This window comes from Coloeus monedula, assembly GCF_965178545.1.
Source record: "Coloeus monedula genome assembly, chromosome: 17".
In the NCBI taxonomy this organism is placed as follows: Eukaryota; Metazoa; Chordata; class Aves; order Passeriformes; family Corvidae; genus Coloeus; species Coloeus monedula.
In genome coordinates this window covers 1,778,220-1,803,891 of record NC_138797.1, presented here as the reverse complement: position 1 = coordinate 1,803,891, position 25,672 = coordinate 1,778,220, and the positions used below count along the sequence as shown (strand labels likewise).

Here is a 25,672-nt window from a genome sequence, read left to right as displayed (position 1 = left end):
AGTCTGAGATAGGATGGAGAGGGCCTTGGGGAACCCAGGAGCTCCTTGTGATGCTCCAGACAGATACAGGAGACGTGGCCAAGGGACATGGAGCACTTGCTCACTTAGCTGATGAGAGACATGAAAGGTTTGCCATGAGAAAAACCTTCTGTCAGAAAACCTCTGAAACCTCTCATCTCTGCTGGTCTCAAAGGGCTGGAATTCCAAAAGGAGGCAAAAGGACTGTGTGGTAGCTGGGTGTCCTGTCCATGTCCTGGACGAGGTGCAAACTCAGCTGCCTTTCATCTGCCCGCCCTTCATGGGCCAGTCTGAGCACAGGAGAGCTCATCAGGCTTCCCTTTGCTGTTGCTGGCAGGTGTGAGCACTGGGATGCTCCCCTTGCAGGAGAACCAGCAGAGAAAATCTGTGGTTAGACAATCAAGGTGGAAAGTTTTTCTCTGAAAAGAGGAGGGATGGCCAGGTAAGAATGTGGAGAGGGAGGACAGGCTGGGACCGCCAGGGGACACAGCAGACACCCTGCTGAAGGGACTGTCCCTGCAGGTCCTGGCAACCTCTGGAGTGCCTTCTACAGACACTCCCAGACACCCCAGTCATCGCAGGAGGCACTGGAAACTGGATCCACACCGTCCCCTCACCCTGCCATGGGGACTGGACACAGCACAACCTCCCCATTTCCAGGGAGCAGGTGCCTGGATATGAGCAGGAGGGATCAGTACTGCCTTGGGGTAGGCAGATGGAGTCAGCGATGCAGAGGAGGGAGCCAGAATGGGAATGAGATGCAAAAATCTGTCCAGGCTGATGTGCATGCTGAGCTCTTGTCTGTCCTTTTTCACTCTCATGGGAATGCTGTGGGATCTGACTGCCCATCACCACCATAGCTGAGAGTAAGAATTCCCTGCTGTTGGCACGTGCCAGTGAGGGAGGGCTCCGCAGGGCTCTTTGTAGCAGTGAGGACCAGCAGATGGAGCTAATTGTTGTTCTTCTCACCACCTGGGTTTCCCGTGCCTCTCCCTTGGAGGGTGTCCCCATCCTGGCGCTCTCCAATCCGCAGGAGCACTGCGTGGCAGCTGGAGAGATGCACCCTGGCAGCAAAAAGGGTTCCCAGCCAGGGGGCTGCAGCTGGGCAGGGGCGTGTTCTGGGCTGCACCAGGGAAGGATGGGCCCCTCTCTTCCCTGCAGTGCCAGCAGCCCTGGTGGCTCTGCAGGCTCAGAAAGGCGACCGTGTGTGAAATGTTCCCGCCGGCTGCAGCTGGCCCTGGACCTGCCCTACGGCCACGTGCAGCCTCTCAGCATTCAGGCTCAGCACTCCCCTGCAGCTGGGGATGGCAGGATGGAGGGAGGGAGGCAGCAAGGAAGGCTCTGATGGGAAGGTGCCTCCAGAGGAGCGCTCGGTGCGATGGCTGAGCCCCCACAGCCCCCCAACACCACACTGGTTGTACAAGCTCAGGAGGAGGCTGAGCTCTGGCTCCAGCAGGAATGAGGTCTCTTGACAGACAGCCCAAGGAATTGCCCAGCAAGGCACTGGGCAGTGGGAGCAGGTCCGTGCTCCTCCAGAACTGTGTCCTGCACATGCAGCCTGTGCTGCTCCTGCTCAGCTCATCCCAGCAGTGCTGCAGCCTTCCTGTGCTCCTGAAGGTGATATTCCTGGTTAATATCTAAGTCAGGGTGCTCCTGTGGATCACTTTTTAGGCTCTTTAGTTTGATGGCGTGTGGACCCCCCCATCCACATTTCTCCATAAAGTCCCTTCATGAAGCATAAAAAAATAAAAGTTTTAAATGGTCTGATGTGCTAAAAGCTGGTTGGATGCCCCCTAAGGTGCAGGTAGCAGAGAGCAAGGCATCACTGAAGAAATTCTTCCCTGTGAGGGTGGTGAGGCCCTGGCACAGGGTGCCCAGAGAAGCTGGGGCTGCCCCTGGATCCCTGGCAGTGCCCAAGGCCAGGTTGGATGGGGCTTGGAGCAACCTGGGATAGTGGAAGGTGTCCCATGGCAGAGGGGTGGGACTGGATGGTCTTTCAGGGAAAATCTCTTCCAGCCCAAACCATTCTGGGATCTTTTTCTCCCACCACATCTCTGGTCCATCCCAATGCTCCCGTGGGGCACCAGTGTCACGGAGCTGCAGCACATACCCATGGGTGGGACACTCCCGGCCCCTGGTTCTCTGGGGGGAGCCAGTTCCCTCAGGGCAGGTCAACACAGACCCCTGAGGACCAAGACATTCAGTAGGTGACCCACTTGTGCTGAAGAGTTTCCTGAACCCACCCAGCCTTTTCCAGAAACACAGATGTGGTTCCTCCGAGCTCCTGGACGTCACCTGCCTCACACCAGCTGGTGAAGAGGATTCTTGCCAACCCCATGGACTCAGCAGCTGGTCTTTCATTCCCTCACCTTCCACTACTTTGATTTTTGAAATACGAGGGGTTCTTTTACATGAATGCTCCTTTCTCTTTATTCCTGCCGTGTCTGAGGGCCCTGGTTTCATGGTGGGCTTGGCAGTGCTGGTCCACATGCGGAAATCCTGGCTTGCCAAGATCTGACATGCCCAGAGGTCTGACATCTCTTTAGATACACAGGACCAGAAGAACCAACAGGGTTTAGGGCTGATTGGAGAAGCCAGCAGGGCATTTGCTCTGTCCTGGGCTCAGAACAGAGCAGTTGCTCACCTCTCTGAGCTCTGGCTCCACACCCCATGTTGGATTGCCGGGCTCTCGGCAGCTCCATGAAATTGGCTGTGTCACTTTATTCTCACATCAAAAGCACGTTTGGCACCAAGGCCAAGGAGCAAAATTTCCTCAGGGGATTAGAGGAGCTCCCCTCCCCTGGCAGAAGATGCTCCTCCAAGAGCAGCTGCAGGCACGGGCACCCCGTGCAGAGTTTAACGCAGCCAAATCCATAGCAGTGCCTGGCTGGCTCATGCCAAGCCTTCCTCGTTATTCCCGAAGGATCAAGGGGTGGATTGTCAGCAGCCAGCAGCGTGCAGCAGGTTTGGATTTTGCCTTGTCACACCAAGTTCTCCTGAGAAAGCTGTCCTGAGTTTGTGTATGTGGATTGGAGCACGGTGCTGACTGCCAGCTGAATGGTGAGTGGCTCTGGAAAGGAGAAGGAAGAGGTTTGCCAACACGATGTGTTTGCCTTCCTGTGGAGCCCCAGCAGGCCCCAGATGTGCCAGAAGCAGGTGGGAATGGGTGGGGGTGTGGGAGAGCTCGTTTCTCTCTGGCAGGGCTGTGTGCATCTGCCCCAGCTCCGTGCCCAGGTACAGGTGAAGGTGACAAGGGACATGCTGTGTCACAGCTGCGTGTCCCTTCCTTGCAGACATCAACATGGCCGGGGAGCCCAAACCCAACAGACCCAAAGGGCTGAAGAGAGCAGCCTCTGCCTTGTACAGGTAGGTGTTCACCTGGGTGTGAGGTCTCTGGGCTGCTGGTTTTGCCTTCCAGCACCCCCCGACCACTGCCCTGAGCTCCCTGCCCCCAGCAGCCTGGACACTGCACATCCAGAGCTTCTCCCAGGGGCTCCTTTCCTTGGCAGTGCCCTTCAGGCAGCCCCAAGGTTGGCCAGTGCCTGTGGTGGTGTGGGAGATTTCCTGGGCATGGTCCCACCTGTGCAGGTGCTGGACCTGGAGAGGGCTGGAGAAAGGTGAGCAGTACCCTGTGCTTTAACCACACCGGAGGAGGGGGAGCAAGAGGAGAGCCCCCCTCCAGCCAGACAGCAGGAGTGGGCACAGAGGGGCTGGGTGTGGGGGAAAAACAGGGAACAGGGATAATTTAGGGAAAGAGAAGACTGACTGTCAAAGGGAGAGGAGAAGGGAAGAAAGTGGGAAGCCCTGGGGGTGACAAATGGAGGTGAAGCAAGGAAGAGGCCGGGGGAAGTCCCAAGGGAACCTGTTCTGAGGAGCAGCAATGAGGGATCAAGGGAACAGGAGGGACACGGAGAGGTGTGTGGCACATGGAGTGTGTTACAGATGTCAGTGAGCCCTCAGCTCAAGAGAATTTATCATGATTTCCACAAGAGGTGAAGATTTTCATTTAAGCCCCATACTCTGGAGTCAGGGGAATGTGGGAGAAACTCATTAAGTTCTTGCTTGTGGTTGAAAAGGTATTTCAGGAGTGACCTGCAGGTTCAGGAACCCAAAACCAAATAACAAGGTCCCCAAATGTGTTTTATTTATAAATTGTCACAATTTTGATGCCAGTCTCATGCTGAATCAAGAGTTGGAAGGTGTGAGGTTGGGAGGAAAAGACTAAAATCAGTATTGGGGTTATAGGTGGGTGTAGCAAAAGGGGAAATCATGGGAGAACTGGAGATTTTTCCACAAAAAGAAGAAATAAGTGCAAGGGGTGAAGAGAACCCTGTGATTCAGACTCAGCCGTGTGGTCCTGCACCAATGTGCTGTGAAATGGCAAATCCTGGTTGGAAAGTGCAGCTCTGGCACATCCAGACCCCCCAGAGCCCCAGCAGCCTCCCACCACCCACAGGGCATCTCTGGGTTCCTTCCAGGAGCCTCTCAGCTGAGCTCCCTCTGTGCAGCTTTCAGGCACATTTCTCCCATCCTGGGACCTTTTGGCCCTTCACAGGACGTGGCTCTCTGGATTCCCAGGGGATGGCACTTGAGGGGAAGGAGATGGGAGTAGAGATGATGCAGCTCCTGCTGTTCAGCTGCACGTGGACTGCTCACATGGGGCCGGGGCCATAAGGCACACCAGCTCCTTCCATACATCTTGCACTAACGAGCTTTTCATTTACTGCTCACCCGTGCCTGGAGCACTAATCCCTTCCTCTGGAATGACCAATGTTTCAGACTTCCAGACTGCTGAGAGAGATGTTTGCTCCCTCCCACAAATATGGGTATGCTAAAATACGGGCCAGAGAACTGCACTGCTCCGAGCTCCAGCAATGTTTCATCCCAGACTGGCTGTCAGATTAAAACTTTGCCATCTGGGCTGGCAGAACTTACGATATCTCCTGGAAAACAGGGAATCCAGGTTTGCAGCGAGCTGTGCTTACAGCTTCCCGAACCACCATCAATTTTTCTAAACGTTAGACTTCAAAAATCACAGCACTGTAATTTATAGAGGTGCTCTTACACACAGCACAGGATTTTTCTAAAGGCCGGGTTTTGCTTTGCCTCGCTCCAAGTCTGCATGGGAGGGTCGAGGGGAAGGCAAGGCAAGGGAGGTTCCATTTTGAACACAGAGGAAGCAACATTCATGACATTTTTAGCTGTCCACCAGCCCGAGGGGGTGTCCAGGTGTTCAGTAGAAATCCTTGGGGATGTAACCTCCCATCCAGCTCCACCCAGGCTCATGCCACTGTCAGTTTTCTCAGGTGTCTCCACACGAGGCACTTTCAGTTCTTACAAAGCCTCGCTGCCCTCACTGCTCTCCTCCACACCTCGATCTCTGGACCTTCCTCCCTCCCTCTGGCACTTCCCAGAGCATCCCTTTGCACAGGGAAGGCTCCTGGATGCTCCTGCCCGGCATCCCAGCCACCGCCACAAGCGTGGCCATCCTGCCCGTGGGACTGGCTGGGAAATGAGGTGCTGTGACCATGTCCCCAGGCCATCACTCACTGTCTCTCCAAATCTGCCTTCTGGCAGCACTTTTTTTTTTCTCCTGCACAGCAAATGTCAGGACAGGATTTCCTGGGGCATTTGGGGCCATGTTCAGGTTGGTGCCAGCAATCCCACCTTGCTGTCAGCTGGCTGGGAAGGGAAGGTGGCTCTGCCAGGGCCCCTCTGGGCTTCTGGAGGGACAAACCTCTGCCCTGCCCTGCAGTGCTGGGGCTAAAGCTGCTCCGTGGCCAAAAGGACAGAGAGGACAACCTGAGCAAGAGCTGCTGGTGTCTGCAGCTCAGTGGCCCCAGGAGGGGTCTCTGAAATGGTGACAGGGACAAAGCACTGCTGACTGACTGTCACAGCTAGTGAACACCAGCATCCATCTCCTGTTACACCCCAAGCTGGTGTCAGCCCATCCCTGAACACCCCTCCCAGGCCCTGGTGCTGGAGCAGTGACATCCCAGTGCCAAATCCACATGGACAGGGCTGAGAGCAGCTCTGGGGCAGAGGGGGAGGTGAGCAATGATGTCCCAGCCTACAGCAGCCCCAGCACTTTGGGAATGCCGGGCTTCATCCCACATTCCTCTATTTCCCACTGCCTTGGCTATTTGCAGGAGGAAGGAGTCTCACAGAGCTCCACCAGATCACTGTTTGATCAATGCCACATTTTCCAAGCAGCTTTCCAGCAGGTATTCCTTTGCCTGCTGCAGTAATGCCATGGCAGCAGGGTGGGAGCTGAGCTCAACATGGCACTCGTGATTAGCAGTATCAGGCAGTAATTAAAGCACAGGTGCTCAAATGCACATTTGCTGTTCAGGTACAGGCTCAGAAGTGGCCCCACAAATGTGATGGAGAGGCAGCACATGCAAACAATCCCCCTTCAGTTATGAACAGCTGCATTTTGAACCTGAGTCAGTATAAATGTTGTTTGACTGCTAAAAGGCAAACAAAGCCAAGGCAGTGAATGCAGCAGGAGGTGTTCCTTGAGGCCTTCCTGCTTTCCAGCTTTTGCCTCTGCTTGTCCCTTATTTTGAAAGGGTGCAGTGTCACCGGCCGATAGAAAAATGGCAAAAATTATTCCTGTACACAAAGACAGACCTGCCAGGTCGCTGAGAAACGACCCCTCAGTCTCAGGATGCTTTATCCTACATGCAGTGAAATTTTCAGGATAAATCACCCATGCTAAGGCACTCCCTTTTACCAGCTGTTTTCCTGAATTCATCTGGGAAGACCTGCCCTGTGCTCATAGCCCGATTCCAGGGATGCTGCTAAAACCATCCAGCCACTGCCTCCCTGGGATCACCTGCTAAGCCACGAGTGACTGGTGTGTCACAGCAGGGTCACATAGCCCCAGACTGCCCCAAACCCCTCATTCCAGCCCCCTGCCTTCCCTGAGGGCTGTCCCATGGTCAGCAGGAATCAAAGCAGCACTGCAGAGGCTGGGGTTTGTGTTTTGGGAAGTCAGGACCAGCTCCCTGGGATAATTATGCCCCTAATTCCTTTTGAAAGGATGGAAGTATCTCCAATCCCACAAGGATTCAGGGCCAGGGCAGGAGAACCCCCACCCTCGGGCTTTGCACTCAGAGATGCTCTGGGGCCCCTGCCCTGCAGTCCAGGCAGGGTGTGACCCTCCACTGCCTCTGGGAATACCCTGCAGAACTGCCAGGAGCAATTCCCACCAGGAAAACCCAGGGCTGCCCAGCTTTGCTCCCACATTCCCCATGGAAATAGGGAATAACACAGTGTCATAACATTGCCAGGGTTCATTGGCCACTTCATCCAGCAGATTGACTGCTCTGGGAAGAGGCTTGGGGCTTCCCATGAGCTTTTGGGCCTCTCCATCCTTCTCCAGCTCTTCTCCAACCTTCTCCAGGTTGGATCTACAGGTATTGGAGGCTGAGCTTCCTCCTGTTGGTGCTGGAGCCAAGCCCAGGAGCAGGGCAGAGGTGCCCAAACGCCTCAGGGCAGGGGCAGTGCTGGAGATGGAGGTGCCCAGGCCATCCAGGGCTCCATTCCTTGTTTGCAGGTGCCAGGCTTTGCCCAGGGCAGTGCTGTGTGGTGGGACTGAGGTTGCAGCTCCTCTCCATCCCCGTGTGTCCACGGAGCTGCCCATGTGTGATCCCACAACTCTGCCAGGGAGCAAAGGCTTGGAGGAAAAGCTGGCTCAGACCAGGAGTGTGAAATGGGGTCAGGTAAAAGGAATTTGGGCATCTCAAAATTTTGCCAAACACTCCTAAGCTTTGTGTTGTTTATGAACAAATCCTGCCAAGCTGCCTCGTGGTCTCCAAGCCACGGGGAGCTTCCAGCAAGAGCAACACCCCATGGAGGGTGTGGATAAAGGCACTGCTTCATCCCACTTGGAGCCCTGGAGCTGCAGGGAGATGCCACTGTCTCCTCTTGCCTGGGACTGGGGAGAACATTGTCTCTGCTGGAGAGAGAGCCAGAAGCACTTCACCAGAGCTTGTCAGGATTGGAAATATTACAAAATCACAGCAATTTCATTTGAGTTGCATCTAAGGAGAGGGAGAAAATTGAAGAGGGAGAGTCTGACAGTGTAGAAGCATCCTTCTTCAATTTTCCTTTCAAATGGCTTCCTGTTTTGATGGTATTTTGTATTTATTGGATTCAAACAGACCTGGAGTCAAACATCCTCAGTGATCAAAATAAATTGGCAGGCTGAGGGGAGCTATTTTCTTGGAGAATTTTTGTATCTCCAGGTTTCACCCCAGGTGAAATCAAGTTACCAGTCATGAAAAACTCCATGAAAGTGCCTCGTTCCCTGCTGTCCATCCCCTCAGCCCCACACACAGCTGGGCTCATTCCAGCAGCAGCTGCCCTGCGAGGAAGTGCCTTTCCCTTTCAATCCAGAAGAGGGAATAAGTAAACACAGATCATGCAGTGGTTGGGACAGAGGCTGTGGGATATTCCTGTGTCCTCTGAGCCCAGCAGGAAATGTTGGATGTTGGCTACAACTCAGGTCTGAAGGGGAGGGCACCTGAAAAGAATCTGGAATTCATCGGTCAAAAATGGCTATTTTCCACCAAGCAGTGGAATCTGGAAGGGTTGTGGTGATAACACCTCCACAGCCACATCTCCCCACCAGTGCTCTTTCCTCAGGAGTGCGACCCTGCTCTCCCCATCCCACCCTCAGCCAGCTGGGAATGCCACAGGCAGCAGCTGCTCAGAGATAAAGCCCAGCTTTATGGAATATCTCCTCACTGATGTCCCCATGGCAGGGCACTACTGGGGCAGGAGGTGCATGAGCACCCTGGCACCAACTCCTTGGCCCCAAAGCAGCTCTGGTGTATCCAACCACCCTCAGGCTCCCCCAGGGCACAGGCTGGGTCTCCACATGCTGCCACAGGCATTTGGGGAACCCAAGGAATGTGGAAAAAACACATTTAGGAAGCCAACCAGTTACTGAAACTTAACACTGGCTGGGACCTCAATGCCAGCACAGGCAGGAGAGACTTCCTGCTCCAAACCACACCCCACCAGCCATCCCAGCCAGCCTCACATTGTTCTTGTCACTTCTGTCAAAGATGCAGGGCACCAAATTTACTCTCAACTACACACTTGGGTGGTCATCCTTCCCTCTCCCCTGTTCCTCCTGGCTGAGCCCGTCCCTCTCCCCGCATCAATCTATCATTCTTCCCATTCTTTCCAGGCAGTTCAGGAGGCAGGACAGACTTTGCTTTCTGGGGCTGCACAAATTGTCTTTGTTCAGAGCAGAGAGGAGAGACCACCAGCATCACCTCTGTCTTAGCCAGTGTGAACTGAGCCTCAGCACACCAGGGAAGGGTGCTGTGTTCAGCTGGGGCAACTGGTACCAATGTGTGGGGTCAGACCCCCTGGTTTTTGCTGCCTTGTGAAAAAACAGCTGCAGCAAGGGGGGAATGTGTGTTAGTGGGTCTCCAGGGAGTGGGGAATGCTCCTACTTTAGGTTAAAATGCAGCTCAAGCTTAAGAGAACAGGACGTGGGCATTGCCTGGCTGGGGGGAGAGAGGTTTAAATTCATAAATATCCCCATAAATATGCCCTTTGTCCCGACTTTCCTCCACACACCTCTTGCTTCTCCTTGAGATAACCAGGCTAACACTCCTCTGCCAACATCAACCTCTCCAGTGCCTTCAGTCCCCCAAATCTTCCTCCTGGGCTCAGCCCATCTCCCTGCAGCCAGGACTGCCCATGTCCTGCTGGATGAGGGTCCCTTATGAAGGGGGATCAACCTATTTACCCTTGGTGGCCCTGGGGGCACTCAGCAGCCCGTGAGGGGGCAATAATAATGAGTTACCAGCACTAATTAACCCATGATGCCCTGATGTCTCTGCAGTGGCTACGACTTCGATTATGACTACTACAGAGACGACTTCTACGACAGGTCAGGCGTCAGCCAGAGGGGCTTTGTGGGGCAGGGGAGGGAGGGATTGGGGTGCAGGGGGTCCGGTCCAGCCTGTGGGGTGGGATCCGATGGCCCCGATCAGCGGGAACGCTGCGGGGGCTGGGGCTGGGGCACCCCACGGCAGGGCTGCCACGTCCTTCCTCTGCCTTCCCCTCAGGATCTTCGAGTACCGGGGCCGGGTGTCGCCGGTGCCGCGGGTGGTGCCGGTGAAGCGGCCGCGGGTCACCATCCCCCTGGTGCGGCGCGTCAAGGCCACGCTCCCGGTCAAGCTCTTCGCCAGGTCGGCCGCCATCGCCAACAGCTCGGCCAAGCTCAAGTGTGAGTGTGTGCCCGGGCTGGGGACACGCGTGGGGCCTCCCAAAAAACCCCTCAGAAAGCCCCGAACGCCTGGAAAGAGCAGCCCGGCTGCGGGGGGTGCGGCTGGGGAAGTGCAGGTACAGCCTGAGCGCGCCAAAGCCCGGCCTCGGCCTCCACAGCCTGCCTGAAACAGCGCCCACAGGCTTTTTTTGGAGCAGCCCCGCAGCTTCCCTGCCAGTTTCCCAGCGAGCTGCCAGCCCGGGGTTCCTCCGTGGTTTTTCTGTCTGCTCAGGAAGTGCCCTGGGGCAGGCGCGGGGTGGGGCTGCTCCGCGGGTGCTCTGCAGGGCACTGAGTGCCTTCCTTTCCTTCCTTCCTTCCTTCCTTCCTTCCTTCCTTCCTCCCTCCAAGTGAAGAGCAGTGAGCTGCAGACAATCAAAACTGAGCTGACACAGATCAAATCCAACATTGATGCTCTCCTGGGCCGGCTGGAGCAGATTGCTGAGGAACAGAAGCTGTCTGCAGGTCAGTGGGGTGCGAGGATGCCTCAGGGCTGGCCTTGGCATCACAACTCCCTCCAGGCTCTGACAGGGAAATGTCAACCCCCAGGTTCCAGGGTAGAATCACAGGCCAAAATTACACACCAGAATTCCTGAAGTTAATGGAGTTGGGGTTTAAAATGATGAGATTTTTTTTCCTTTGTCATATCGTTTATATTTTTTTTCAGTTTGCTTTTTTGTTCTACTATTCTATTTTACTCTGTCATATCCTATTGTATTGTATTGTATCCTATCCTGTCCTATCTTATTCTCTTTTCCTTTCCTTTCCTTTCCTTTCCTTTCCTTTCCTTTCCTTTCCTTTCCTTTCCTTTCCTTTCCTTTCCTTTCCTTTCCTTTCCTTTCCTTTCCTTTCCTTTCCTTTCCTTTCCTTTCCTTTCCTTTCCTTTCCTTTCCTTCCCTTCCCTTTCCTTTCCTTTCCTTTCCTTTCCTTTCCTTTCCTTCCCTTTCCCATTCCCATTCCCATTCCCTTCCTTTCCTTTCCTTTCCTTTCCTTTCCTTTCCTTTCCTTTCCTTTCCTTTCCTTTCCTTTCCTTTCCTTTCCTTTCCTTTCCTTTCCTTTCCTTTCCTTTCCTTTCCTTTCCTTTCCTTTCCTTTCCTTTCCTTTCCTTTCCTTTCCTTTCCTTCCCATTCCCATTCCTTTCCTATCCTATCCCTATTTTATCCTATCCTATCCAAGTTCTATTTTAGTCTGTTCTCCTCTCTTCTATCCTATCCTATCCTATCCTATCCTATCCTATCCTATCCTATCCTATCCCTATCCCTATCCCTATCCCTATCCCTATCCTATCCTATCCCTGTCCCTATCCTATCCTATCCCTATCCCTATCCCTATCCCTGTCCCTATCCTGTCCTGCCCTGCCTGGCTCCCACAGCCTTGTTGGGGGGTGTGGAACCTTCTCTGCCCTCTCCATGGTCTCCCAGGCCGCTTCCTCAAGATCAGCAGAGCTCCCCGCTACAGGAAGCCTCTCCATCACTGTTATTTCCCCACGGCCCGGGTGTGGGGGCTGTCTGACCCCGGGGTTCAGGCTGTGGCCCCCATTCCCAGCCCTGACCCAGCTGTTGCCCTGCAGAGGCCCGGAAGAAGGCGGAGAGCAGCAAGAGTGAGGTGTCCCAGGAGGACACGGCGTCCGAGGCCGAGGCCAACGCGGAGGAGCCGCTCAACGGGGACGAGGGCGAGGAGGAGGGACTCGCACGGGAGGAGTGTGAGGATGAACTGGTAAGAGAGCTTGGGTGAAACATGCCTGCAGCAGAGCAGTTCTGTCGTGGGGCACAGCTTTACTGGAACTTGCTAAATCCCCAGGAGAAGTAGTTTTTCCTTCCTTCAAAGGAATTGCTGTATTTAAATCCGATTGTTGTTCACAGCTTATTCTTCCAAACCTCCCTGCTGCCTGCAAAAGCACTGCCCATGCAAACCTGTGGAGGTGCTGAAGGAAACATGGTTGGCTCTTGAAATTCAGACATTTATACTTGATTTCACAGCTAGGAGTGGTTTAAACCACACTGCTCTGCTCCCAGGTGATTCTTAGATGGATTTAATCCCATGGCAAAGGCAGGCTGTGTTAGATGAGCTGCATTTGCAGTGCCCTTGCACCTGACCAGACATCCACAGAGTCACAGGAGGTTTGGATTAGAGTGAACCCTAGAGAACTTCTCATTCCACCCCTGCCATGGGCAGGGACACCTTCCACTGTCCCAGGCTGCTCCAAGCCCCGTCCAGCCTGGCCTTGGACACTTCCAGGGATCCAGGGGCAGCCACAGCTTCTCTGGGCACCCTGTGCCAGGGCCTCCCCACCCTCACAGGGAAATTCCTTCCCAATATCTCATCTAACCCTGCCCTCTGTCAATGTGAAGCCTTGTCCTGTCTCTCCAGGCCCTTGTCCAAAGTCCCTCTCCAGAGGCACTTGTCCCATGGCACAAACCAAGGTCTGACCGAGCCAGGGCACCCCCAGCGAGGGCAGTGCCAGCACTGCTGGTGCCAGGCACACATCTGCCCCACTGCTCCTAGTCCTGCCCCAAGCAGGGGTGTTCCTGGGGAACCCAGTGACAAATGTGTGCCTTTGGATGGGAGCCCAGTGTTTGGGTGCAGCACAGGGCATACCAGGCTCTGTGTAACCACTGCCAGCACTGTCATTTATCCCAAACCAAACCTTTGCTGAGAACAGGACCAGCTCCAGATCCAGGCTGAGGCCAACAGGGCTCCAGGGTAGAAGAACATGACCTGCCCAGAGTGGCCCCTTGGCACAGCTCCAACCCATCCCCACTCCAGCACTGCTGGCAGCAGAAGTGAGGATGAATCTCAGCCTCCCTCTCCTCTTCCTCATCCCCCATCCCTGGGGTGCCCATGCTGCACATCCACAGCATTTCCCCAGGCCTAAAAGCTCCTCCAACCCCAAACACTCCCAGCTGGTTTGTGCTCTCCTGCTCTGTCCTGCTCCAGCCATGATGGGTGAGGGCTCTGAACAGGGTCCTTCAGCTGTTCCAGGTTTGGGGCCTCATGGCTGGAGTCCATCAGTCCTGCCAAATCTGGGGGGAGCTGCTTGAGGGGAGACATCATTCCAGGCACTGGGAAGAAGAAAGGCACAAGCTCTGTGCCAGGAAAAGGAAGTCCAGGTTTGAATTACATCAAGGGAAACAGAGGGTAGAAATTAGGGGGAAACTTGCTGATGTTAATGCTGATAAAGCAGCACACAGCTTGTCACAAAAAACGGGCAGTTGTCTGCCATGGCTGGGGTAAGAAAATAGTGGAGAGACATCTGCTGGCAATGGTTTGGGAAGAGCTGGTCCTCATTACGAGGAACAAGATGTCTATTTCAGCTCACTTACATCTCTATTTTCTGTAACTCCCTGGTCCTGATGTGGCATCAAGACCAGAAATATTTCACTGCCAGCTTCAGACAGGCTCCCAAGTGCCCTGGATGGTCGAGTCAGTGTGTGCAGGGCATGTGCAGGGAGCTCCTCGAGCCCTGCAAGGCAGCTTGCCAGAGCCAGCCTTTGTATTGCTCCTGACCTCAACTGAGCACTTTTGCACCAGCACTGAGCACTTCTGAAGTGTCCCCAGTTCCTGGGGAGTGACTCCTTTGTCCCACATCCCTCTGGCTCACACACACCAGTGTGGGTGTCACCATGGACACTGCTGTCCTTGGACACGGCACCCAAATGGGGTCCCTAAAATCCCTTTGGCACTGAGGGGCAGGGGAGTGACAGGAGAAGAGTCAGAGGTCACTCAGAGCTGATGGAGATCATTGAGTTCTGAGCCATACATTTGGGTATGGAAAATATTTAGTAAGTGCAGTTGGATTGGTGGTCAGTACTGTTCACTGCACTTACTATGGGATACAAAGATCATTGTGTACGTGCCTTAAATGTCACACTTGTGCAAAAAAGGTCACCTGCCAGCCCAGCAATGCCTGGTGTCAGGTGAGGGGTGTCTTGAGGGATCTGTTCAAGGGGAGATCCCTGCACACAGACAGCTGCTTTGGAGGGAGAGCTAAAGGTATCCTGATGTGTTCAGGTATTCACAGCACACAGTGGTTGATTTGCAGTCAGATTTTCTTCTGTTTTCAGGGAGGTTTGGTCATTTATCTGCCCAGTCTGCATCCAAATGGTTTCTGGGGTTGATGCTGGGAGCTCAGTGAAAGTTTCACACAGTAAGAGCCCAGATGTCCTGGGCCTCCTTGGCCTCCAAGGCAGTCTCACATGGGATTTTGCCAAGCAGATCCCAAAACAACCCAAAATCTGCTCTCCTAAGTTCAGGGATTTGATCCTGCTCTTGGTGTTGGTCACTTCTCTCAGGTTACTCAGGTTCACAGTCCCATGGGCTCTGCAGCCAAGGCTTCTCTCCACCTTCACATCCCTGACCAGGTGTTCCTTGGCCGTCAGGAACGAGAACAATATTTCCCCTGGTCAGCTGGGTCAGGAACTTACTCTTGAGGCTCTCCAAAAGTCTCCTGGTTCTTGCTCCAGCCCTGCTCCTTCCCCCCAGATGCCAGGGTGGTGGAGGTGCCCTGTCCTGCAGCCCTCCAGAGGAGCCTCTGTACCCGTGGTGTGAGGAGATGCCTGCCACGGTGTCAGCCCTGTTGGGCTGTCCCTGATCCTTGCCCACAGCAAGGACACCTCCCCTGGCTTTCAGGCACAGCCTGTTTCCTTGCCTTTCCTTTTGGACTCCCTCGTGTCCCCTGCAGAGAACTGCTGGATCCATTTCCATCCCTGAAATGCTCCCCCTGTGCAGGAGGTTGAACACTCCTGCTGAGCACCCCATTCTCCCAGCGATGCTGCACTGCACAACAGCTCCAGCAGGAAATTCCAGACAACCACAAAGGCTGGAAAAGACTTGCAAGACCATCAAGCCAGTCCAACAACATGCCATGCTTTCCAAACCCCCTGCATGGGGAGCAGTTCAGCACCATTACTGTGGTATTTGTAGTGATGAATGTGTGTTACCATTCTGGAAAATGAGTTCTGCTGCAAACTGGGACTGCTGCAAACAGTTCCTGTGCTCAGCAGCAGAATCAGGACTCTGATTTGCCTCTGTGGACTGATGCACGCTGGCATCACGGGGCAGTTCCAGGGAACAAGAAACAGGATGAGCGGAAACGGCCTCAAACTGTGCCAGGGGAGGTTTAGATCGGAGATCAGGGAAATTTCTTCACTGAAAGGGTGGTCAGGCATTCAAACAGTTGCCCAGGGAAGTGAACACAGAGGTGCTGGTTAATGGTTGGACTTGATGATCTTGGAAGTCAGTTCCAATCTAAATGATTCTATGATTCCATCACTTCCAAGCCCAGGAGGGAATTACACACCCCAGGTCTGTTTGGCAGAGCCGTTTCAGAGTAAGGAGCCAGAGGAATTGTGTGGTTTTGCCTGGGCCTCTGTTGTGCCAGCAAGCACAGCCCTGGCCCCTGGTGTCCATACCAGGTGTGTTTTGTAGCTCCTCCATCACACTGAGCACCCTGGCACTGCTCTCCCACACCAGGGGACCAGCTGGTGGCCACATGCGAGGTGTCACAGCGCCCCAGGCAGGGCAGGAGGGACACAGGGGGGGTTTACTGTTTGTGGTTCCTTTTCCCTGCAGGAGAACAGCCATTACACAGATGTGGAGGATGCCAGACTACAGTAACCAGGTACAGCTCCCCTGCTGCTGATTCTGAGCCAAGGCTCTTGTTCTGTGCATGTTGGGCTGGGGGGTTGCTGCTTCAGGAGAGGCTCTGTTCCACTGATCCCCTATGTGGAGACATGGCACTTGGCTGCTCAGCTGGGTCACCGGCCAGTCCCTCACCCTCTCTCCTAAATGACAAATCTCTGGGGTTCAAGGACAGTGCTGTAGCTCCCCTTTTCTCCTTGCAGCCCACCCAGAGCAGCTGTGAGCAACAGTGTGAGGAAAGCACGAGGCTAAACCCTGTCCTGGCACGTTGAGCAAGACAAGCTGAATGGAAGTGCTGCTGTCATCTCTACCTGGCATTCAAAGGAGAAACATGGCCCAACATCTTCCATCCATCTGTAAAGCAAAGGCAAAGAAAACTCATCCTCCCAGCGGATCCCCACCACCCCTGCAATGGATTCGGAGCTCTGCAGCCAGAGGCAGGAGCCAGACCTGCACAACCCAGAGCCACCACAGAGATCAGGAGAGCAGCCGTGTCCCCAAGGGAGCCAGAGGTGTTCTAGAGCTGCTTGCAGGAGAGCAGAGAGAACTCAGCCCAACCCAATAAAGACATTTTTCCTGTGCGAGGTGAGAGCCAGAGCATTTCCTGACTGGGGGAAAAGTACTGTCTCAGTTTGGACAATCTGTGTTCCTGTGCTGAAGATCCTGTTGAGTCAGAGGTGTGGGGTGAGCTGTCCCCCAGCACGGCCGCCTCCTGTCACGTCTCTTGCATCCCATGAGCTGCTGTGTGTCCAGGGTCACTTCCAGGTGGAAAGGAGTCGGTGCTGGAGCAGCTGCTGCGCTCTGGGAAGCTGCTTGAAGAGGGGAGGGGAGAGGAAGCTGCAGGAAAGCAAGTGATCCCAAGCAGGAGAAACCAAGGACACGTCACCCTCGGTGATTTGGTGTCCTCATTCTCCACCATGTAAGGGCTGAGCAAGCCTCTGCAGAGTGAGGGGTGCCAGCAGCTGTGGATGAGACCCTTTCCTTGGACCAGCTGCTCCCTGGAAGGAAGGGAGCTCCTCCTGCAGCCTGGAGCCAGAGAGATCAGCCCCTTCCCTGGCTGCCCACATCTCCTCCTGCCCCGGTCAGGGCACATCAGGAGAGTGGTGCGACAGCTCCTGCTTCTGCCTGAGCTCCATCCCCGGGGTGACAGCGTGCCCGAGGCTGGGGACAAGGAATACCCCGAGCACGATGCATGTGGGTGTGCCAGCACCCCCCTGCTCCCCAGATCCCAGCTGCTTTTGCCCCCTGCCTGGTGCTGTGAGCAGAGGGCTCGTCGTGGGACCCCCACACCTGAGAGGCCTCAGCCGTTCTCGTTTCTCCTTGCTGGGCTTGTCCTGTTTTCCCAGGGTAGACAGGACTGAAACTCCCACAACACTTTTTTCACACCTGGTGTGTCCTGCCCACCCCCTTCCCCTCCAGAACACACACACACATCAGTGCTTGGAACCCAAAGTGCTGTCCACACCTTCCCCTTGGCCAATCCCTCCCACACCTGGCCCTGGGTGGTCCCGAGTGCTCCAACCTCATCCACGGCATCTCTTGGAAGGGTGAAGGGAAAACAGCTCCAGGGGTGACACTTCCTCTCCCTGGCACCATCCTGGAGCACGCATGGCCCTTGAAGCACAAAGTTTCCTTTGCATTTCTTAGTTTGGGCTGCTTGAGGAGGGCTTGAAGGGAGAGCCCGTCCTTCCCCTGTGGTTCCTGTGCAATGTCTGCACCGTGCTGTCCTGAGCTGTTCTCCAGGCCTGGAGAGATGAGCTGCAGGTGTGGCTGTGAACTGACTGTGATGCTGATGTTCGGGAGAGAGGTGACCTTGTACATAAAATCCTGTATAATAAAAGAAAGAAATCTAATCTGCCTCCCCTCTCTTCTCTCTGCTGTACACACACACTTCTTTCTTCTGTTCCAGACAAGGCTTTTTTCCCTTTCCAAGCCTCCGCTCTCCCCACAGGATTTGCTTTCCCTTCCACAAGGTATATCCCACTGGGCTGACCAAAACATCTGCGTTCACAGGGGCTCTGGGATTTTCCCCTGGAGGCTTGGAAACTTCTTTGATGCAGAAGAGCAGGGGCCAAATCCTGGCCTTTAATCTCTGGATTTTTCACTTGTCCAGCTCATAACAGACTGGAAAAATCTGGCTGCTTTGCCGGTTTGCACAAGCCAGCAGTGCCAAAAACTGCTTCTTAAGCACAGTGTTGCTCTGGTTGGCACCAGAGTGGTGTCAGGAGGGACCAGTGACCACATGGGGAGAATCCCAGAATCCCAGAATGGCTGGGGTTGGAAAGGACCTTAAAGATGATCTCTTCAGGACACCTTGCACTGGACCAGGTTTCTCCAAGGCCCCTCCAACCTTGGTGGGTTCTTTGTGGCTGAGCCACCATCCAGCACTGGTAGGGCAAAGCTGCCTGAGTTTATGGTGAGTCTGAGATGTTTGAACATCCATCTCTCCATGCATCCTGCCATCAGTCAGCAGTTCCCTTCAAGGTGAGAAAAGCAGCAGCATCAGACTGATGGCTGGGTGTCTGTGGCTGGAAGGAGGAACAACAGGAGGGGGGGAAAAAAAAAAAAAAACCCAAAACCAAACCAAGTCAAACTGGCTTTCAAGAAGATGGAAATCAGCCCGACCTTCAGTCATGTTCCCAGCTCTGAGGTGCTGCAGTGCCTCAGGGGCTGGGGCTGGGTCACTCCACAGCCAAAGTCTCCCAACAAACAACTGGTTTGATTTTGTTCGTTATCTTGGGAGGAGAGTGAGGGACTGGGGGAGCTCTCAGGCCCCTGTAGGGCAGCTCACTCCACTCCTGGCTGTAGGTGGGGCCCCATGGAAATGAGTTCTGGGGTTTTGGTGCTCACCGAGGTCTTTCTGTGACGGTGAAGAGAACCCACACGGAGAGGTGAGGGGGCAGCAGGGGGTGGGAAAGGGACACCCCTGACCCCTTCATGCACCCTTTGGGCCATAAACCAGCTGCACAGCTCCCTGCTGGCTCCAGCAGGAGAGGAATGGGCAGCCAGGAGGGGTCACCCCTGCTCTGAGGGGCTTTCCCACAGACCCATTTAGGTTGGAAAATCCCTCTAAGGCCACCCAGTCCAACTACCCCCAGCTCTGCCAAGGCCATCACTGACCCATGTCCCCGAGTGCCACATCACCTCTTTTAAATCCCTGCAGGGATGGTGACTCCACCACTGCCCTGGGCAGCTGTTCCAATGCCTGACCACCCTTTCCGTGAAAAAATTTTCCTTCATATCCAACCTAAACCTCCCCTGGCACAGCCTGAAGCCATTTCCTCTTGTCCTATCCCTTGATATCTGGGAAAAGAGACTGGCCCCCAGCCACATCCCATAAAGGAGGGGGATTCTCCTTAGCCCTGCTGGTGGTGCTAATGTATTCACAACAACGGTTCTTATTGTCTTCTGTGGCAGTAGCCAGATTACGTTCAAGCTGAGCTTTGACTCTTCTTATCTTCTCCCTGCATAGCCCCATGACACTCTTGTAGTTGTCCTAAATTGCCTCCCTGTTCTTCCAAAAGTCATAAATTCTTTTTTCCTCAGTTCCAGATAGAAGTTAAACCAACCCGTTTTTCTTCCCCATCTCCTGGCTCATAGGCACAGCCAGCTCCTGGGCCTTTAGGGTTGGCCTGGCTAACAGAAAGATGTGTGGGGTCCTCCCCAAGGCCCTTTAAACATCCATGATGCAAAAAAGATGTTTCAAATTCCGTGAGCTTTTGAATGAATGTAAAGGGTCCCACCCCATATGCACCCAACCTCCTTTTCCATGGTCCAGCATCCCCAAGGAGTCGCTCCCTGTAAATCCCCCCTGTCCTGCTGGCATGTGGGAGGACAAGGATTGGGCCAGTCCATTCTCTCCAGAACAACCCCACAGGCAACAATTAATTCAATGTCTGCATAGTCTGAAGAAAGCTCATAGTCAGAAGCTGAGTAGCTCAACTGAACATGCACCAGTTGCCACGTGTGAGCTTGAAAAAAGCTTTTGTTAAAGACTTTCCTGACCACCCACAGAGGGGATGTCCCATTCCCAAGTGTCCTGGACCTCACCTGGCTTCTCACTTGGACTGCTCTGTTTGCTGCCATCCCATCAGTGGCAAAAGCAGCGTGGTCTTGGTTAGAAACAACCCCAAAGTCTCAGTGCCTGCTGCCTTGCCTGCACCTCTGCAAAGGAAACGGGAATGTCTGAGACTGGTCATCACTTGGGATGGGATGGGATGGGATGGGATGGGATGGGATGGGATGGGATGGGATGGGATGGGATGAGCAGATGTGCAGAAAGTTTTGGTGCTCTGGTTCTCCCATGCTGGCCTGGGCAGGCATTAGAGCAGCAGAGCAGGGCTATTCCAGTCCCAAATGCTCCTTCCAGGTGCTTCTGGACACAGACAAACAATCACTGGGGCCAAAATGCCTGCAGTCATGCACTGTCTGAGTCAGGAGATGCCACAAAAACCCTCACTGACTTTAGTAACTCCCATTAACTTTGATGAGCATCACAGTTCCAGGCCGTGCAGCACTTTGGGAACATTCCAGTTACTGCAGCTGTAACAGGACTGTTCTTTGGGGAATTTGTAGGAGCCAGTTGCTGTGTCTGTCACAGTGGTCGTATCCCTCCTGCATTGTCTTCTTGCTACCTGCAGGAGGTTCAATTCCCTCTTTTTCCTCTTATCAGTCAAGTTTTGCAAACATTTGGAGATGTAGTGAAGATCCCCACAGGTTCCTGGTGGAGTCTGTCCATCCTCTGGCAGGAAAACACCCCCGAGCCTTGCATGGGGACAGAGGTGCCGAAAGGACTCAGCCACGTGGGGAACGCTCTGCCTGCCCTGGACAGAGCCAGGTGTCAGGATGGACACCCTGCACTGGCTCAGCAAGAACACGTCCAGTTCAGCACCTTCCATTGCCCAGATGTCCTCCCAGGCAGGGGATTGTTTCCTCTGACAGGCTGGCCCAGGCACGAGCCCCAGCACTGCAAACACTCAGAGCTTCCTCCTGCTGGGTGAGCCCGAGCCAGGTGGGGTGAGGAGAGCAGGCCTGGCAGCTCAGCTGGGACATCCCCTCCTGCTCTGCGCTCTGTGCCCCAGCTTGGCCCTTCCCTTCCTGCTCACACTGGCCAGAGCATCCCGTGCTGAGTTGGCCCAGCTCAGGAGTGGCCACGGCATCTCCAGAGGGACAGAGGGGCTCCAGCCTCAGCACACTCCTCTTGATTCAAGCCACGGATTTTCTTGGCCAGGGACAGGATTTAAAGGCCACCTCCTTCATTCAGAACAGAGTAAAGGGAAACAATGTGCTTCAGCACACAGTTAAATGAATTTTGGGGAAGTGGGGAAGGCCTCAAATTAAAAACAAAGTGCCATGTACAGAGTATTTGAGACTCCCCAGGCAGTCCCAAGCAAGGGCTTTCCCTGAACAGCACCCACAGCCTCAAGCACAAATCCCATCAGGAGAACCCCAGGGCTGCCTGCACAGCTCCTTCAGAAGAGTAGAGAAAGCAACATCTCCTCCCTCTGTTGTCTGAGGGTGTTGGGGAGTGTGGGGACAAGGCAGCAAAGAAAAACGTTTTAAGCTTCATTTCAGATGAGCTCACATTTCTCAGAACTTATTTTATCACAGCCTTGGTGGGAAAAAAAGGCAATTTTGGTGCTGAACAAAAGCAGCACAAGGCCTGCAGCAGGGTCTGAGGGCAACAAGCAGCATAGAGGCATTTCAGTCCACAAAACAAGAAATGTAACTGCAAATTTATTTTGCATTTGCCTTCTGTGCCCTATTTTCAAAATTAATCACATCCAGCTTTCCTCCCTGTAATAAACCACCTGACACTGGTGACAATCAGGGCACAAACTGCTTTGCCATCAGTCCCACAGTCCTGCTCCTCCCCAGTGCAATGCTCTCACACTGAAGAAAGAAATACACCAAACTCATGGGATAATTACCCAAAGCAGGGCTGGGGACAGAAACAATTAATTTTAAAAGTGATGTGCTTTACTACAGAATGTAGAATTAAGGATGCTGCTTCTGTTAGAAAACACAAAACTTCTGTGAGTCCAGAGACCACTGTGGGAGATGCAATGGGCTGAAAAGAGAGGGAGGAAGGGATGTACCACACATTTCTGGTGGGTATTGGGCAGAAAAAAATGCTTCCCACCACAGAGGTAAAGTGTTTTATTTCAGAATTATGCAGGTGTTTGCAATATGCAAAAAGGAAAAAGGATGAACAGCAAGCTCAGGCAGCAAGGAGTGAGCCTGGGCTTATAGACAAGGGCAGAGGGAAGTGAGAAAGCGTTTTTCTTCCAGTGAGGAAAACCCAGTTCCTCAGGTCTGTTGGGCAGCAACACATTTCCAGGGCCAGCTGGAATTTCTAGTTCTGTATAAAGACCTGTTCCCATGGGTTTGGGGCAGACTGACAGACTGACAGCCACTGGGTGCGGAGGATGTGTAGGAACACACAGGGTTATGCATGTGATACCTAAGGCAATGTTTATGTGGAGCTTATCTAAGTCCCTGTATGGTGAAACACCTGCAGGAAAAGCAGCGTTCAGGCTTTCTCTAAAAACTAAACACTGGCTGAACAGCCTCTGGAGGCGCTTCCCTGTCTTCATCACTGAAATAGATAAAATAATGAAAGAGCTGCAAACACCAAACTTCTTGCTCAGGGACTGGTGCAAGTCCTTCAAAGCAAAGGCTTGTCCAGGTGAGATAATGTGTTAAGGATCAGCAGCAGCCCTGGAACTTATTTCTCTTCAGGAGGGTATTTCCCTGTAACATCTTCCTTCAAAAGCCTTTTTCCTCCTCCTGTCATGAGATCCTTTAAGCAACTGATCAGATCAGAGCAACCTTTCTGCTCCCTCAGCTCTCTGCATTTGAGGGAAAGGACACAGGGAATTGTGCTCCTTTCTCTGCCATAGGATTTTACTGTTCACCCAAAATCCTTTTAGCTATTATCCCAAACTGGAGCCAGTTGAGTTTTCCCAAGGTGCCCAAACCCCTGGAACCAGAGCAAGCTGTGAACTGCCGAACATCCCTATAAATGCAGAGAGCAGAATGAGGAGCAAAGCCAGACAGGTCCAGCCTAACCCTGGCTGCTCCCATGGCCATTGAGAGAATCCCACCCTCTGCAGACTCCAGAAGTGGGCACTGCTGCCAAAAGCCTAGGAAAGGTTTTCCCCAGGACAGGCTTTTCCTGATCCCCCTGGGATCCGGGTCCTCTGCTACTCTGGCAACAAGGCACTGACCTTCATCATGGCAGGAACAATTCAGAAACAAAAAAATCCAGCAATTCTTTTAGGAGCTGGAGAGGCTTTGCAGTTTGCTCTCCATCCAGCCTGATTCTGAACTGGTAAATTCTTGTGCAGCTGCTGATTTCTGTTCAACATCTGTGTTCACATCCTTCTCAAAGCCGGGCCTCTCCCCTTCTTGGATACTATTCCAGTAATCAGGAGTAAACCTCTAGAGAAAAACTGAGCACAGGGGCAGAATGGAGAGCTGGAGAAATGTTATTTACAAGATGACCAGATAAATTCTAATGATTCTCAGCTGTCAGCATCACACTCAACTTCCCCTTTTCTTGACTTTCAGGAACTTCCTGCTGTTTCTATTCCTGTGCCTCCTCCACCAGCCACCACCTCAGGTCTTTTCACCTGATTAAAGCTCAACACCCCCTGAAATTCATGACAAACCCTGTCCTGGTAGCAGCAGCTTTGAAAATCTGCTTTTTTCCCTCTCCTTGCAGACAACCCCAGGTGCCCCAGTCTCCCTGAGAAGCTGCCCCAAACCAGGGATCTCAGGGTGAGGTGGCCAGTCCTGGACACACTGCACAATGTCACAGGCCTGGCACCAACCAGAAACTCCCAGCTCTCAATGGAGGCATTTCATAAATGCTCCTCCTTTACACCAGTTGTGGTTACAAAAAGTGATTAAATTCTTGCTCTGGCCAGAAGCTCCCAGCAATGGAGTTTATTCTCACTGATTTTCATAGTAGCCACCAGTGATTTCAGCAGAACAGAAGCACAGGAACCCCAAGGCAGCTGATCCCACTGGATTTGTGCTGAATTAGGGAATGAGATGTTCCCAATTACCCTGCTTACTGCAGGGATGTGAGCAAGGTCCTCAACCCTTCAAGCTGCAACCACCTGACAGTGGAGATAAAAGCATGTCCTGGCAGAAGGGGGGGGATAAAGAGATTATTCTTCCAAGACATCAGTAAATCTCAGGCTGACTGACCACAACAGCAATTCTCCTGTCTGGTTCTCCCAACTCCTCCAGGGACAAATCTCAGATGACTTTCTCTTTAATGTTCTGGGCTGGAAGGCATCTCACCTTCACTGCTGGGAAGGAACAGTCCTGCATTGCTCAGATTATTTGGATCAGGTGGAGAACTGGGCATGGCAAGATCTATGGAGAGGAGCAGCTCAGCTCTTGGTCACCCAGGGCCTGTCAGTACCCAAAATCTGGCTCCCACATCTCCACACTGCTGATTTCCAGCTCAGAGAGAAAAAAAGCATGGAGAACACAGCTTTGTCTCCAGAAAGATGTCTGCACACAGACCCAGGGCAACCACAGCTACCACCTCCTTCTTCCTCTGTTAAGAACACCATCCTTAAGCTGTTTCTCACAGCCAGCTCAAGTAGAAACTCTTTTGCCTCTGAACACAACTGCACTTCAAACTCACATCAGCCTCCTAAGAGGCATTTGTGTTCATACACCACTTTTTGAATGTACTCTGGAAGTTTTTTCTAAGAAAAATAAAGCCCAACCAGTATCTGCTCCTAGACACAGACTTTTCCTGCATTAGGGAGGTCATTCCACAGCAAGATCTGAGCCTACAGCTCAAGATGTTGCACTCAAATGTTAGTCATTAAAAGCCCTGAGGGTTTCATGCACAGACTCAAAGCACATCTACAAAATACACCTATGAAACTCTCCTGTGAGCCAGAGCTCACAGCTGAGAGGTTGGAGCAATTACTTATTCCTTTATTATGCAACTTGGATCTTTTTGATCCAATTTCACTAAATGGAACTTTTCATTTAAAGCACTGAAATACAGCACCAGCTCAAGGCCACACTGTATTTTTTTGAAGTATGTTAAAGGTATTTGACCCAGGGAAAAACAAGCATTTTAGAACAAAGTATCATTGTTCTTCAACTATTTCAGGGTGTCCCACCAGCAAGCCACCAGAACAAAAAGGCAACTTGCACTTCTCCAAGGTATTACTCCCAACAGGAGACTCTTTGCTAGAGGAAGAAACAATACAACAATGATGTTACAAGAGGCACTGATCCTGGCTTTATTCACTTTAAGATACATCCAACATTGTTATAGCTCACTTGAAATTCAAAATGCTTTTAAGAAACCAACCATAAAACCTTGATTTTTCACCTTACAGTGCTGTCAAAGTTTTCAAATAGCAAGTGAGTGACTTCCCAGCAGTACTGTGCTCTGTGTTAACATACAAAGGTTAAAACTTAGTAGAAACCCTTCAAGTTGTGGTGTTTGCTTTATTGCCTTCAGAAGGACCAGTTCCCCTGTGGAGGAGGCTGCTCCCCTGACCTGCAGGGGTGGGTGCCTGGGGCCCTGAGCTGCTGCACCTTTCCCTCCCCCTGGGACATTTTAGCAATCAAGTGACAACTGTCCCCACTTCTGCAACCCAGGGGGGAATTTCACTCCCCATTTGCATCTTTGTACTCCCCAGCTGGAACAATTTCTACACAAAACCCAGCGAGGACAGC

The 25,672-nt window shown here is 53.0% G+C and overlaps 1 protein-coding gene across 2 annotated transcripts in view; it reads left to right on the top strand.

Moving 5' to 3' along the window:
* The window catches only part of RALY (RALY heterogeneous nuclear ribonucleoprotein), a 118,041-nt gene extending 100,239 nt beyond the window's left edge, over positions 1-17,802 (top strand). For both annotated transcript variants that reach the window (XM_082292891.1, XM_082292890.1), the window contains 7 exons: positions 3,312-3,384; positions 9,887-9,934; positions 10,113-10,273; positions 10,661-10,774; positions 11,880-12,025; positions 15,881-15,929; positions 16,153-17,802. In XM_082292891.1, coding sequence (XP_082149017.1) covers positions 3,312-3,384; positions 9,887-9,934; positions 10,113-10,273; positions 10,661-10,774; positions 11,880-12,025; positions 15,881-15,925 — 587 coding nt within the window. In that variant the 3' untranslated portion in view covers positions 15,926-15,929; positions 16,153-17,802. The remainder of the gene's footprint in view (positions 1-3,311; positions 3,385-9,886; positions 9,935-10,112; positions 10,274-10,660; positions 10,775-11,879; positions 12,026-15,880; positions 15,930-16,152) is intronic.
* Positions 17,803-25,672: the final 7,870 nt, after the last annotated feature.